At 43.3% G+C, this 15,704-nt stretch overlaps 1 protein-coding gene across 1 annotated transcript in view; it reads left to right on the top strand.

The window, feature by feature from the left end:
• The window catches only part of ATF7IP2 (activating transcription factor 7 interacting protein 2), a 56,248-nt gene extending 41,301 nt beyond the window's left edge, over positions 1-14,947 (top strand). The window contains exons 6-10 of the mRNA XM_029058429.2: positions 3,489-3,594; positions 7,802-7,863; positions 8,342-8,402; positions 10,764-10,870; positions 14,406-14,947. Coding sequence (XP_028914262.1) covers positions 3,489-3,594; positions 7,802-7,863; positions 8,342-8,402; positions 10,764-10,870; positions 14,406-14,843 — 774 coding nt within the window. The 3' untranslated portion in view covers positions 14,844-14,947. The remainder of the gene's footprint in view (positions 1-3,488; positions 3,595-7,801; positions 7,864-8,341; positions 8,403-10,763; positions 10,871-14,405) is intronic.
• Positions 14,948-15,704: the final 757 nt, after the last annotated feature.

Below are 15,704 nucleotides of genomic sequence, written 5' to 3'. Positions count from 1 at the left end.
GGCAGAGTCCGGATTAGAACCCAGATGCTTCTGACCCCCAGGCCCGTGTTCTATACACTAAGCTCCGTTCCTTCAAGGCCTATCCAGACCTAGCACTTTTTTTGTTCCCTTAGCTTCAGAATTGAGGGTGGATGGGATTTGGAGTTGAGAGAAGTATTGGTAGCTGTGATGTAGACTAAGAATGGGTGTATATGGGTGTATTTTGGAGGAAGTAGATGGTCTTTTGTCTAAAAAGAGGAAGAAGAAATAGACTTTGAGTTTCTTCTTGGCCAGCAAAGGACCCTGAAACAGAATCCAGAGCTCTCAGAAAGACCTGCTTGACGCACGGGTCATGCTCAGGGAAGGCCGCCCCAGCTATACTGGGGAGGAGCCCAGAAAGCCATAAAGAGCTGGGGGTCATCAGAGAAGCAGAGTGGCTCAGTGGAAAGAGCCAGGGCATGGGAGTCAGAGGGCATGGGTTCGAATGCCGGCTCTGCCACTTGGCAGCTGTGTGACTGTGGGCAAGTCACTTCTCTGTGCCTCAGTTACCTCATCTGTTAAATGGGGATTAACTGTGGGCCTTACGTGGGACAACCTGATGACCCTGTATCTACCCCAGCACTTAGAACAGTGCTCTGCACGTAGTAAGTGCTTAACAAATACCAACATTATTATTATTATTAGAGGGGAGACAGACATTAATGTACACAAATTACCATTATGTACCTAAGTGCTGTCGGGCTGAGGGGGTGGTGAATATCAAATGCCTAACGGGTACATAGCCAAGTGCATAGGCACCGGCAACGCCGCAAAGTGGCCAAGGGGCCCCTTCCCTCAGTCGTATTTGAGTGCTTACTTAGTACAGAGCACTGTACTAAGCACGTCGAAGAGGACAGTATAACAATAAACGGACACATTGCCCACAGTGAACTTACAGTCTAGAGGAGAAAACAGACATTAATAGAAATGAATTATGACTATGTACGTAAGTGTTGTGGGACTGGGATGGGGGATGAATAGAGGGAGCAAATCAGGTCGACTCAAAAGGGAGTGGGAGAAGAGGAAAGGAGGGCTTAGTCAGTAAAGGCCTCTCAGAGGAGATGTCCCTTGAGAAAGTCTTTAAAGGGGGAGAGTACCTCAGTACCCCCCTCCTGGAGAAAGCCCTAGGACTCTCTGCCCTGAGTGGAGCTACAAGATGTGAATGTCAGGCAGCTGAGTCCTGGTGTTGATATCGGAGAAAGGACCTGGCTCCTGGAATTGGCAGAGTTGGGCTCTCCTCCTGGTTGCCTGGAATCAGCTCAACAGGAACAAACACGTCCACACGTGCACTTCAGCGATGACTGCATCCTTGCCTGACCTGCGGGAACCTGACCAGCTCCGAACCACGAGAGACTGCGACTGCTGCAGCACTAACCATTAGCCCTCTAATAATAATGATGATGACGATGGTATTTTTTCAAGTGCTTACTGTGTGGCAAGCACCGTTCTAAGCGCCGAGGTGGATACAAGCAAATCAGGTTAAACATAGTCCCTGTCCCACATGGGGCTCCGAGACTTAATCCCCATTTTCCTGATCAGGAAACCGAGGCACAGAAAAGTGAAGTGACTTGCCTGAGGTCACAGAGCAGACAAGTGGCAGAGGTGGGATTGGAACTGAGGTTCTTCTGACTCCCAAGCCCGGACTCCGTCCACTTGGCCACACTGCTTCCCTAAGCAATTCTTGGTCCTGAAGTCTCAGGATCAAGAACCATCCGTCGTTCGAGCCGGGAGACCCCATCACTGTCACCGCCACCATCGCCGCCATTGTCGTCATTTTCGCCACCCACCACCGTCCTTGGCTGCTCGCTTTCATCAGGACCTAATCTCCAGAAGCAAGGCCCAGACCAGCTGCTTTGCGTGAAGGTGCAAAATGCCAGGGGGCTTGGGCTCATTGGAATACTGAGCTTGGCCAAGAGCAGGCCGTGGGCAAGAGGACAGAGCTTGCTGCTTATCTGGGGATGTTGTTGTGTCCGGGAAGCCTGTAACCTCCTAAAGCCTGGGTCCTGACGGGACTGGACAGAAAATGAACTTCAGGATGCTCACCTACGATAATGACCCTCTCGATCAGAGCACTGGGGATTGTCGCTATCGTGGAGGCCGTCACGAGGCTAGAACTACAGGCAATTTAGAGAGCTGGCTTGAAAGCCTTGGACCAACGACATCATCTGGATCTTTCTTCAAGACTACATCTTAAGCTCGTGACTTTCTATGAGATTTTTGTATGACTTCCATTCAAATGGTCATTTCAAAACTAATTTTTAAACTTTTTTTTTTGGCAATTTATCTTTCCATATCCTCCAAGTGGGATTTCCTCTCCTTCCTGGAGAAGCAGCGGGCTTAGTGGAAAGACCACAGTCTTGGGAATCAGAGGCCATGGGTTCTAATTCCACCTCTGCCCCTTGTCTGTTGTGTGACCTTGGGCAAGCCAGTTAACTTCTCTGCTTCAGTTACCTCATCTGTGAAATAGGGATTAAGACTGTGAGCCCCACGTGGGACAACCTGATTACCTTGTATATACCCCAGTGCTTAGAACAGTGATTGGCATATAGTAAAATTACTAATATTATTCCCTCATTTTACCCACAGTAGTGGGAGGCTACTTAAAGCCCTCGAAACTACCAGGCATGGAAGGGCACAAACCAAGATATGATGATCACATGTACGCCAATTTACAACGGCACACCTAGGGTGTTTCTCTGGGGACACTCCCAGTCTTCCCCACCCTTGCCCTGTTCCAGAATATTCCCTCTCCAGACCCATGTGAACACAAAAGCCCCATCAGAGCAGGAGCAGAATGAGGCTAAGCAATGAAAATAAAAATCCTGGGCCCAAGGGCACACCGAGTGTCGTATCTTTATCAGACAGGACAGATAAACTTAAAATCAAGCTTCCCAGCATGCCCAGTCTGTCTAAGATTAACAAGTACTGAACAGTAGGGCAAAAGGAAGATCTTGTAATGAGAAGGTAATTAGGGAACAGCCTATTTTTTATTTTTTTTTTGGCAGGGTGTGGTGGTGGGTTAGAGTATGGGTGTTGGTCATTTCCAAATATTCACTTTGGTTGTATGAACTGCATGATCATTGATGTTTGGAGATGTGGATATTTTAGAAATCGAATAGACTGGATCTCTGTGTCCCAACTCCATCCCTGTACCCTTTCTGGGGATGGGGAGTAGTTTCTGGACATCACTGGAATCTCAGAATATGACTAGGCCCTTCCCTTCCCTCTTATTGTGTCCCCCTCCGCCTTCCTTTGGGCCAGCAATTATAGCAGATGAATGAAAATTTAACATGGGGTGGTTAAAAGTTATTTCTGACTTTTTATGAACTGGAAAATAATAGTGATTGTAATTAAGGGCATGATTCCAATTCAATATCAGTTAATGTTCCTGGTTTGAAGAGTGCTTTTTGACACTGGGTGACACTTTTATTTATTTATTCATTTTTTTTCTCCTTTCTCCCCGCCTTTAGGCTGCAACTTCTGAGTCTGTAATTCTAAATAAGCAAGACTCTCGAAAATACAGAAAATGGGAAAGAGAACAGTGTTTGAACCAGGGGCCATCTAAACATTTGAAAGGTACTAATGTAGCATACTCTCAGAATAATCCAACTTCTTATTGTGGTTCACTAGTTTTTGAAAAGGTAGGTATTGCTTACCTATATAGGCATTACATATAAACTCTCCATTCAACTTTTTTTGTGTTCAAACAAAAAGTTAAAACTAATATTTGAAACTTGCCTAATACTTGAACAGTGGAATATAATTTGGCCTGAATTCTTGATGCAATTTTGGGCACCTTGTTTTCTGGATGCTAGAAGCCCAATTATGTTTTCTTCAGGTGAGGCTTCAGTATGCACAGTTGGCACATGGCTTCAGAATTGGCATGCGGTCCTCCCATATGTAGCGAAACAGCAGTCTGTTGGGATGGCAGAATAAGTAGTGATCACTGTTTCACGTAACTGGCTAGCTAAAAGGAGGCCTGATACCAACTAATCTATGAGAGTAATCATTTGATAAGAAAAAAATATCACACATGTCCCAGCAACACAAGCAACATAAACTATACATTTTCCAAAGGACAACCTTTTCGGTGATAAGAGCATATCAAGTCATGTAGCTAAAAATCACAAATACTTATCTCTGAAGTGATAGCTCACACATTCTATGGGCAAAATCTCACAGATATTACAGTAATGGCAGATCAATCAGCTTCTCCAGGTAAAATCTCATCAATGTTATGGTAATATTTTAAGACACATAGTAAAACTCTTATCACTGTAGTAACAAGCCAGAAGATTGGCTAAAGCTGACCACTGTAGTTCAGATGAAACTCCTCCTTCCCCCTTTCCTCTCTCCCTTCTCCTTTCTTTCCTTTCTGCCCCCTCCCCTTCCTTTTCCTTCTCTCTCTCTATTTCTCTCTCCCCCTCCCTCCACTGCGTTGTCTGGAATTCAGTCAAGCTGAATGAGCTGATATAGTGCCGGATCTTGAGCGGTACCCCTCACTCACGGGCTGGCAGTTGACCCGTTGTAGCTGTCACGACTTAAGGAATGCCTTAATGCAAGAGACTTTTTCGCTAACGTGGAGTGGTAGATTGAGGAGCTTATATTAGATTTCTGTCTTGGTGGTGTTCCTATAGAGTTTTCGTGGCTTCTTGCCATGCAGCTGAATTGGGTAGGTATAGGTTTGGGTGATTATATAGGTGGCAGGTGGAGAAATATCCAGTTGTTGCATAGCAGTCTCACAAAACATTCTTAATGTGTATTCTTTAAGTTGTTTTAGTATGAATGCTGATGTTTTCATATCTATGGAAAGTAGCAGTTTGGGAATTCCATGAATATCAAATACAACAGATATATGAGCTAACTGTAATATTTTACCAGGTTGGAAAACTTAGAATGATAACTTCAGGAAAGACAGATTTTTTTCCCCTCTAGAAATGATTATTTCAGAATGATTTCCAGGTACTCAGTTGCCACCTAAGTAAAAGGTAATGTTGCTTTCCACCAACTCACTCCATTTTGCTTTCCTGCTAGCTTCACCTTCTACTCCCCAACTTGCTCCCTGCATTCCTCCCAAACTCCCCTACTGTTGATGTCTTTCTCCCCCCCAGATCTAGACTGTAAGCCGTTGTGGGCAGGGATTGTATCTCTTTATTGCTGAATGCTTAGTACAGTGCTCTGCACACAGTAAGCTCTCAGTAAATATGATGGAGTGAATGAATGAGCTATAGCATGTATGTATCCTCTACAGTTGCGCGTTGAATAATGTGTTTATTACTAGAAATGTGCACTTTTTTATGTCTGCCTCCCTTTGTGGAGATGAGACCTTAATGTTGATGATTCCACAGACTGTACCCACCCCAAAATATTTGTTCAATAGAGCACTGGATTGGATTGGAAGCTTCTCTTTTAGACTGTAAATTCCTTAAGGAAAGGGATTTATGGACAGAGAATGTGTCTGCTAATTCTGCTGTATTGTTCTCTCCCAAGCACTTAGTGTGCTGTGCTCTGTGTTTAGTAAGCACTCAATAATTATGATTGATCCTCAATTATATTCTCCCAAGTGCTTAGTACAGTGCATTGCACACTGTATGTGCTCCATCAATACTGTCGATTAATTTGACTGGTACAGATTTGGATCATAAAGATTCCTAAATATATTTGTGCAATGCATATTTGGCCATAAGCATATTATTACCACACTGACCAGGAACTGTCTGCTGCTTGGATTTTTCATGATAAACAGGAGATGGTAAGTCTCTCTCTCTCTTTCTCTCTCTCTCTCTCTCTCACACACACATCCACACAAACACATCCTTCCCCTCCCTCCCCCCTCCTGCCAAAACCTTGGGTTCTACCTATTTAGAGAATTAAAATCCTGAAAAGCAGTAGGTGGAGCTCAGTTTTGGTTTGAGCTCTATGTTATGCAGCTTTGCAGGTAATTACGAAGTCTTAACTTCAGTAAACTTTTTAGCCCTCTTCCCAGACAATTCATGGTTAATGAAATTAGCATTCTGTATTCCAAACATAAATGCCAAAACAAGATTGACTTAAAGTTGAGTCATTTTCCATTAAAGTAATTGATTTAAAAGAATTTTCTTGCCTTTTAATGGGAAATAATGAAAGATCATGCCTACTTTCTGATGAACCTGATTTGAATTTTGTGTTTTTTTGTGCTTGCTTTTCACTTCAATTTTCTAATAATATTAATTGTGGCATTTAAGTGATTATTGTGCTGTATAGAATATAATCAAATCAGATACAGTCTCTATCCTATAAGGGGTTCACCGTCTAAACTAGAGGGGAAAACAGTTATTTAATCCCCATTTTAAAGGTGAGGAAACCGAAACACAGGGGCTAAGTGACTTGCCCAAGGTCACCCAGCAGACAAGTGGAGGAGCTCCATCCAATGCTTTCTTTCCTTTGGGATTCTTCATGTTCATTTTTTTTTTTTTTTTGCTTCTGTTTTTATCTGCTTTGTTTCACCTTCACAAAATGCTTATCACTAATCTTATGTGGCTTAAATTTCCATAACGTTTCTAAATGAAAAGGGTATTTTTCTTGTTTCCATCTCACACTTTGTAGTTTGCAAGTCTTCTAAATAAAATCACAAGGAGCCTATGCCAAAAGTAGACCTGAGTTCTGTCAGCTACTAAACAATTTTCCTGCCTGAGATCTGTTGATTTTTTTTTTATGAGGAAGGTGCTCCCTCTACCATCAGTGAAATAAAATCAAGTTGCATAATAATATTAAACAGTCACACTGGAAGACATATGAGGAAACAAACTAATTTATAAGATGTACTTAATTATAATGACTGTGGTTCTTGTTAAGCACTTACTATGTGCCGTCCACTGTTCAAAGCACTGGGAGAGTTACAAGTTAATCAGGTTGGACACAGTTCCTGTCCCACATAGGACTCAAACTCTTAATCCCCGTTTTGCAGATGAGGTAACAGGCGCAGAGAAGTTCAGTGACCTGCTCAAGGTTACACAGCTGACAAGTGGCTTAACAAATACCATTATTGGGATTATTATTATTCAATGCGCGGGTGACTGTTCTGTGGAAGCACACACCCAAGCAGGCATGTGAATAATTATGAACCATTTATGGAATCAGCAAAAGTCTCTGTGGGCTAACGAAGCTTAAAGATGGCAGCGGGTGTGCTCAGTCTGCATGTCATGAAATCTCATTAACGAAGATATTTACTGGCGATACATCGATGAACAGGCTCACTGAACACTGCTAATTAGGCCTAGAGATTTCGATTATGGGTATATGGATATATACATTCAAGCCCTGTATTCGAGGGATGAATTTCCCAATAACATATCCTCTATCTTTAACTTGGAATGACATGATAGGCAGGTGATAGGTGTGAAGGAAACTTAATTTAATGACCCCACTCCCTGAGAATTATCCCCAAGGCAGAGGAGCACGATGGATAGGAAATACCTGTCAACAGGCAGGTAAGGCTATAGATGAGCAAAACTGAAGGAGATGATTGTCTATACTTGTGCTTCTAGAAGTCCCATGATTAATTTACAATATACTTTCACCAGGAAGGTAGGGAGGATTGGGTGGACATGAAGAAATAGGATCGATTTGGTTCCTGATGCTGGACTTTCCAATAGTAAAATGTGGAGATGTTACTCAGCTTTTTAATCCTCATTTTGAAAGATTTTCATCAGCCAGTTAAGACCTGGTAAAGGCCATGGAGCTAAAGCATAAATGGTGATTTTCTGTTTAATCAAATAATTTGTATTTAATTGGTTCCTTTTAGATACTCAAAAAAACGAGCCTATAAAAATAAGCACTTTACCTGGAGCTAAAATAAAAGTTAAGGTGAGTAGCAAATGTTCCTTAAATAGATAATCAAGTGAAGCCTATTATTGTGAGAGGTTTAGAAGTATTGTGAATAGCTAGGCTTTGGATGGCCTTGTCCATTGTGTCTTGAGAAAAGCAATCTAACTCTACTGTGTTGCTTGGTGTTTTAATGACGTAATTGTCCTGTTGCCCAAACATGTCCCCAAATAGTGGGAGATTTCTCAGCAATCCTAACCTTCTAAGTGAACACAGCTCTGTTATCTCTTTATGTTTGTCGTCTTATCACTGTCTTACTTACAAGTTTCTTTTTTTGGTGTGGAATGAAGTACGTTCACATAAAAGTGAATGCACATAATTGCACATCAAAGTGTTAGAATGAAGAACTTTAGTTTCTAAATAGTAAATTAAGCCTAAGCATTTCTTGAAGATTGAAAGCTGTGCCACGGTTGAAGAAACGATTTTTTAAAACCAGATTTCCCTCCCTCCCTCTCATTAGGCAAGAGAAAAAGAAAATAAGCCCAAACCTCTAGCTAAGGAAAAGTCCAGTTGCAAAACAGGTAAGTTTTCTTTTGTTTAGAATGGAGGATGTGGGAAATGGAGTCAAAGTGAATTAACCTTTTGGTGGTGTTTTAAATGTGGAGCACGATGGAGGAATATTTATTACTGTCTCTGAAGGAATCAGGCCAAGAGGCGTGGTACAAGAAGGGTCAGGAGACTGGCCTGCTGGAGCTTCCCAGAGGGTGAATTTGTGCCGTCGTGGCTTTATTCGACCCCTGTGGAATGGATTAGACTGTAAGCCCGTCAATGGGCAGGGATTGTCTCATCTGTTGCCGCATTGTACATTCCAAGTGCTTAGTACAGTGCTCTGCACATAGTAAGTGCTCAATAAATACTATTGAATGGATAAGGGGAAACCAGTGGTAGCTGAAAGGAGAAGACACCTGAATCTGAGCATGCCCAGGAGAGGGCAGTGGTGACAAGGGACACACATGCAAAGACGGCTTGGTTTACAGTCTCGCCGCTCCCACTTGACGGTGATTCAGAGTGGTTCACAGACCATCCCCACTTTTTGACTCCTGGAAGGAACCAAGTTAAAATTACAAAATCCTCCAGCTGCACTGCATAAGAGTGCAGCTGAAGCGAGAAACCCGACCTAGGTCGATGAGCTATACCACCTGCTTCAGTTAGGTGCTGCGGTATTTTGAATTGCCCGATAAAGAATGAGCAAAATCTTATTCAAATGGTAAACCAGAGAGCTTGTGTGAGGGTGATATTTATGCCTCATTTGATGCCTCATCGGGAACTTGGTTTGATGAAACCTACGAAAGTGTCTGCTTACGTTTATCCGGCCTAAAATATGTTCCATCACTTATCACCAAATTTAAAGTGTCTCTGCAGGAAGGTTGGCTCAAGGAGGCAATACCACCCCAGGAAGCTGGAAATGGCACTCTGTCATCTGAATCAGAGCTAATCCCGGGCTGGTTGTCAAGAGACCGACCTGGTTTCCAGTCGTGTTTCTCCCCTGGATGTGCTGTGTGTGACCTTGACAAGTCACAGAACCTTTCCAGTTTCCCCCATATGTAAAGCGAGGAGGGTAACGTGATGCTCGACCTGGCAGGAATTCAGGAGAGGAGAAATGAATATGTGGGAATGAGCATTGAAAATCAGGCCTCATGCAATTAATTTGCAAGGTGAATTAGAATGTTGGAAGAGCAACTAGTGTATTGTGGCGGGTTGGGATCCAGTCACACATAATTTTTAAAGATCTAGAAATAGGGTATTAGCTTTATCCTGGCCAGATTCCAGTTCGAGAAAAGGAATCCTACATCTGTAGATTAGCGGTCAGCCGTTCGGAGATGTTCCGTGTCTTGCTTGTACAGCGGCTGCTATTGTGGATGTCTGAGCTGGGAGTGAAACAGAGGTCCTGTGTTTACATGCTCTGCGTCTTGATGTTTTTTTTGTGAAGGAGACCAAGTTTTGTCATAACACATTTTCATTACCTGATGCGGACATAGCAATATAGGGACCAGGGAGCGTTCTTCCCACGGCACTGGTTTGTTTTGCTGCGACAAAGTCCATAAGCTGGTGCAAGTAGGTTTGGCATAGGGAAAAAAAAAATGTGGTGAGTGTATATGTGGGAACAGCCAAGGTGTAACAGGTAAGGAGCTGCTAAACGTCTGTGCCTCTGCCTTAGGTATGATGTACTCGTCTATATAGTGCCCTTATGTTTCTTTGTGTTTTTGCAACTTTAAGTATTTAATACCATAAAAATAACAATGAGTTGGCAAGGGTGAAAATCATTCTGCTAGTGATGATCGTACCAGTAACATAAAATTCTACCAAAAATTGTTGCTTGTGTTGTTATCTCTGAGCCACCTAACCCATTACTTTCTATTTCGTCGATTAATTGCTAAGGTGCAGTATTCTCACTACATGACATTGTTAGAACCTGTCCCAGAAAACATGTCTTAGACAGGGGAAAATTTCAATTAGTAACTTTATTATTATTATCAACATTATTGCTTAAGTGCTTACTGCGCTCCAAGCACTGAGATAGATATGTTATGTCCGACACAATCCCTGTCCTACATGGGGCTTGTAGTCCAAATAGGAGGGAGAACAAACATTGAATCCCCATTTTACAGATGAAGCAACTGAGGCATAGAGAAATTAAGCTGCTCGCCCAGGGTCGCACAGCCGGCACGCTCTTCCTCTGTGTTCCATCATAGAAACATTTAAAATATTAAGGATAGGAATATTTTCCTTCATTTCACTACATCTTAGAATTTTGATGTATATGTATCTTCCACCAAAACCCACAAATGTTGGAACCATTTCCAATATAATGAGCAAGGCAACTTGAAGCAGATTATTTTAGTAGGCTTGATTATGCTTCTTAAACCATGTGTTGTTTACAGGAAATACAGTAAAAATCCAGGAATCCACTGTGACCTCCAACTTCAATTCAAAGCAGACAAACTTCACCTCAATCACTTCCAAACAAATGGCACAGAATTCAGGACAGGTACTTATTTAAACATTTTCTAAAAATGGTAGAAAATGAAAGTAATCACCATTTTCTGAAATTTTAACAGGACTCCAAAAAGCACTTCATTGAGGAAAATGTGACAAAAAAGAAAATGTCACAATAAGAGCCTTTACTTTTTTGCAAGATGAAAGAAATGACTTTGCAGTATCTGAAATATCTTATGTGAACGAGAGTAGTAAAGGAGACTAAGGGAAAGCAGCAAACTATTGGCCGAGACAGTTAAAAGCAGCATGTCTTAGTGGAAAGTGCATGGGCTTGGGAATCAGAGGACATGGGTTCTGATCCCAACTCTGCCACTTGTCTGCTGTGTGACCTGGGGCAATCCAATTAACTTCTCTGTGCCTCAGTTACCTCATCTGTAAAATGGGGATTAAGACTGTGAGCCCCATGTGGGACACCCTGATTACCTTGTATCTACCCCAGCGCTTAGAACAGTGCTTGGCATGTAGTAAGCGCTTAACAAGTACCATAATTATTATCATTAATATTATTAAAAGGGATTTATTTAATAGTATTTATTGAGTGCTTATTATGTGCAGAGCACTGTAATAAGCGCTTGGAATGTACAATTTGGCAACAGATAGAGGCAATCCCTGCCCAATAACGGGCTTACTAAAAGAAATGTCATCAGAGTAGCCAAGGGCAATTCTGAGGTGCTGAGGACATTTTGGATTTTGATGCCCAGAAGGAATATTTCCAGAGGAGTTTATTCAGGTCATCTGTACAGCTGTGAAACCAGGGGATAGGCTGGAGACAGGAAGAAGGCTGGTGAAGTAATCCAGGTGGGAAATGACAAGAGTGTGAACCATGGTGGAGGCCACAAGCATGGCTGGTCCGAGATACAGTCTGGAGGGAATACCAGCCAGATTGAGAAAGAAGCTGAATATGGATCATGAAAAAGCAGAGAGGAGCTACAGGTGATGGCACCAGTTGGTGAACTTCTGGGGCAGAGAGGATAGTGATGGTGTTGACCAAGGTGGGGAAAGTTAGGAGAACGGGGTAGGTTTGGGAGGGAAGTTGAGGAATTGCGTTTTGGTCAAATTGAGCTTCAGGTGCTGAAGGGTCATTCAGGTGGAGGTGTGCTGGAGGCAAGAGGAAATGTGAAATTTCAGGAAAGAGGTTGGGGCTGGTCAGAGAGGTGGTGGTGTTACCTGCTTAGACATGACAGTTGAAGCCATGTCGACAGATGAGCTCCCAGAGAATGAGTTTGAGGCAACCTGAAATCTTGTAAAAGCCTAGCATATCTCTTGGGGGTTTGTGGAGAATTGGGGAAAAAAAAGGACTCCTGAGATTTGATTATGCTCTGGTTTATAACCAGAATATGGAAATGTTTCAGAAGAGTAAGTTGTGAATCTGTAAAATTCTGTAAGATGAAGGTGAAATTTGTATATAATCTTAAATCTACGATGACCAATAATTCACAGAACCAATATGTAATGGTTACAGACTATTATTACTCACCAATGGTTCTCTAAACTAAACTCCTTATGAGCAGGGAAAGTCTGCCAACTTTATTGCATTATATTCCCCCAAAAGCTTAAAACAATCAGTCGTATTTATTGAGAGCTTACTGTGTGCAGAACACTGTACTAAGCACTTGGGAGAGTACAGTATAACAGAGTCCGTAGTCATGCTCCCTGCCCCCGATGAGCTTATAGTCTGGGTTTGGGGCCCGGACATTAATATAAATTAAATTACACATATGCACATAAGTGCTGTGGGGCTGAGGGGGTGAATAAGGAGTGCAAATCCTAGTGTGAGGGTGAAGTGGGAAAAGATGAATGAGGGCTTAGGAAAGGACTCTTGGTAAAGGTGTGTTTTTAATAAGGCTTTGAAAGGAGGGAGAGTGAAAGTCTGTTGGGTATGAAGAGGGAGGGAGCTGCAGGTTGGAGGCAATGGGTCTGTGGTGAGATGGGCAAGATCGAGGTAAAGAGAGTAGCTTGGCATTTAGAAGACCGAAGTGGATGCCCTGGGGCGTAGTCGGAAATCGGGGAGGTAAGATAGGTGGGCTTGGTGATTTAGTGCTTTTAAAATTTATGATGAGGAGTTTCTGTTCGGTGCAGAGGAGGATGGGCCACCATTGGAGGTTCTTGAAGAGTGAGAAAACGTGGACGGAACGATTTTGTAGAAAAAATGATCTGGACAGCAAAGTGAAGTATGGACTAGAGTGGCGAGAGACAGAGGACAGGGAGGTCAGCAAGGAGGCTGATGCAGAAATCAGCTTGGATTAATGTAATAGGTTGGATTTTTGTGATGCAAAAGTTGAACTGACAGAATTGTGTGAATTGTATTTGAATGATGCAGGTGAGTTGAGAGTAACGCCAAGAGTGGGCTTGTAGACAGGGAGATTGGTCATGCTGTCTACAGGGATTGAAAAGTAAGGGGGACAGGGTCTGTTTGTTAATTTAGCAAATCAAGGGAACTGCAATTGTGAGGCCAGTGGGACAGATGATAGACAATCTGCTAGCTAGGAGCCCCCAGGGCATCCTCCCCCCTCGGTGCTCCAAAAACCTTCTCCTTGATCAGAGCTCAAGCTCCCTGAACCTCAACTTGGAAAGCCCAGGTCCCACCCCAGAGTCATCACACCTTCCCCCGCCTACCCCGCTTAACATTTTTTGAGAAGGGTCCAAACACAGCTGTTTAAAGTTTGAGGCAAGCTAGAGCAGTCTTCCACCCCAGGGTGCTCTTTCACTGGGCTTCCCAAGGCCCTTTCCTTAACGTCCCAAGCATCCCAACCCCAGCCTCTAAAGCTGGAGAGTTTCACAAACAGTCGGGGTTTATTGCCAGAAGCCTCTGCAGCAATGCTGGGATTAAGGGGAGAGGGAAGGTGGGAAAATGAGGGGAGTAAGAGTTTGGAGCAGGTTTTTGGGGGCTTTTTTGTTTTGTTTTTCTTTATGGTATTTAAGCACTTACTATGTGCCAGGCAACGTTCTAAGTGCCGAGGGGCCATTACAAGCTAATCTGGTTAGACACAGTCCATGTCCCACATGGGGCTCACAGTCTTAATCCCCGTTTTACCAATGAAGTAACTGAGGCCCAGAGAAGTGAAGTGACTTTCCTGGAGACACACAGCAGACGGGGCAGAGTCGAGATCAGAACCAGATCCTTCTGACTCCCAGGCCTGGGATCTATCCACTAGGCCACATTTCTCGTTTTCAGGTTGGATTTTTAAGGCCTGAGTTAAAAGCATCGGTGAGCTGGGGGCTTCCACACCCCCAGGAGGTTGTGGGGTCAAGGAGGGGAACTGCAGGGAGCCAGATGGATGGTGGGGTAACACCCTGGGCCTGAGCAGATAAATACCCAGCCCTGGGGTCAAGCCCGTGCAGATTACAGGGCAACAGCCACATACGTGTCTGCTAATTCTGTTGTATCGGACCCTCCTAAGCGCTTAGTACAGTGCTGTGCACAAATTGTTCGATAAATACCAATGACTGAGTCTGTAGCTATTTAGTTTGCCTGGGTCGGTTTTGCAACCCTGTGTGAGTAACTTTTTGCCTTCTGTATTTTTTAGCCTGTGGATCAATACGCACATCTTCCACCACTACCTGAGCCACCATCACATTTCAAGCTAGAGAGCAGAGTGATGGGCACTTTCCCACCTCAGAAGCCTGAACTAAAACTAAAACGAGTGTATAAGCCACAAGGCGTTGCCCTGTCGTGGAACATTTGTAAGATCGATCCCAAGTGTGCTCCCGTGGAAAGTTATCACCTCTTCATTTGCCAGGAAAACACCGCTGGCAATTGCCCATCCGTTTGGAGGAAAATAGGAGAAATTAAAGCCCTACCTCTCCCCATGGCCTGCACTTTATCTCACTTTTCCTTTTCTGGCACCTGCTATTTTGCTGTCCAGTCCAAGGACATCTATGGGCGTTACGGCCCATTTTGCGATATAAAGTCCATCCCTGGATCTTCTGAAGAACCCAATGGTACCTCCCCAGGTCCTCTGTAACCGGATGCCAAAATGTTGTTCTGCTTCCATGTTTGAAAGATGTTTGTTTTTAATGTGTAATAAATGTAGAGCCAAAGAAGGTTGTATCCAGTCTAACTGGCCAACAGTGGATTCGTAGCCTTTTTTTAAGCGGCACTGCCTCCCTCTGGGCCTTTTGAAAAACTGGGCTCGGGTCTGAGCGACACCATCATTTTCGGGTTTAAAATCAAATGTTGCACTCTCCCCTGACGTTCTCCTTGGGCACACATGGCTCCAGTGTCTGGATAGGATGTGTTCTATCTGCAGAATCTGCTCGTGTTAGACATCCGTTAATACAAAGAATTGAGCATTCATTAATTTTAGAGCCACAGCTTTTGCTTCTGGACTTCAGCTTTCAGAATTGTGTGAATGGAAGATTGGGCTAATCGGAAAATATCTTGAGTGAATTAGTCTACCCTGGCACTTGTTTATGGTTCAAGGTTCCTTAGAAGCATGGTGTTTTTTGCCGAGAGTTCTGTTTTCTTTCCATTCTTTGGCATTTTATAATTACAGTGGGAAGAGTGGGCATGATTTCCTAAATCAGTTTGTATAGTTCAGTTTAATAAAGTTTGGCTAAATTTGGTACAGTAGTGCTGTGGTCACAAAACTTAAAAACTACTTTGCATTTTTTTTTAAATGAAATTTAAATGCTTACTATGTGCCAGACATTATACTAAGTGCATTGGTAGATTCAAGCTAATCAGGTTGAACACAGTCATATCCCACATGGGGTTGAGAGCCCATTTTACTGGTGAGGTAACTGAGGCACAGAGAAGGCAAGTGACTTTTCCAAGGTCACATAGCAGACAGGTGGCAGAAGGGGTCTTGCCCCAGGGTCTTCCG

This window comes from Ornithorhynchus anatinus, chromosome 2 (genome assembly GCF_004115215.2).
Source record: "Ornithorhynchus anatinus isolate Pmale09 chromosome 2, mOrnAna1.pri.v4, whole genome shotgun sequence".
NCBI classification, from domain to species: domain Eukaryota; kingdom Metazoa; phylum Chordata; class Mammalia; order Monotremata; family Ornithorhynchidae; genus Ornithorhynchus; species Ornithorhynchus anatinus.
Note: the sequence above shows the minus strand (reverse complement) of the source record. Positions and strands in the feature narration are given on the sequence as shown.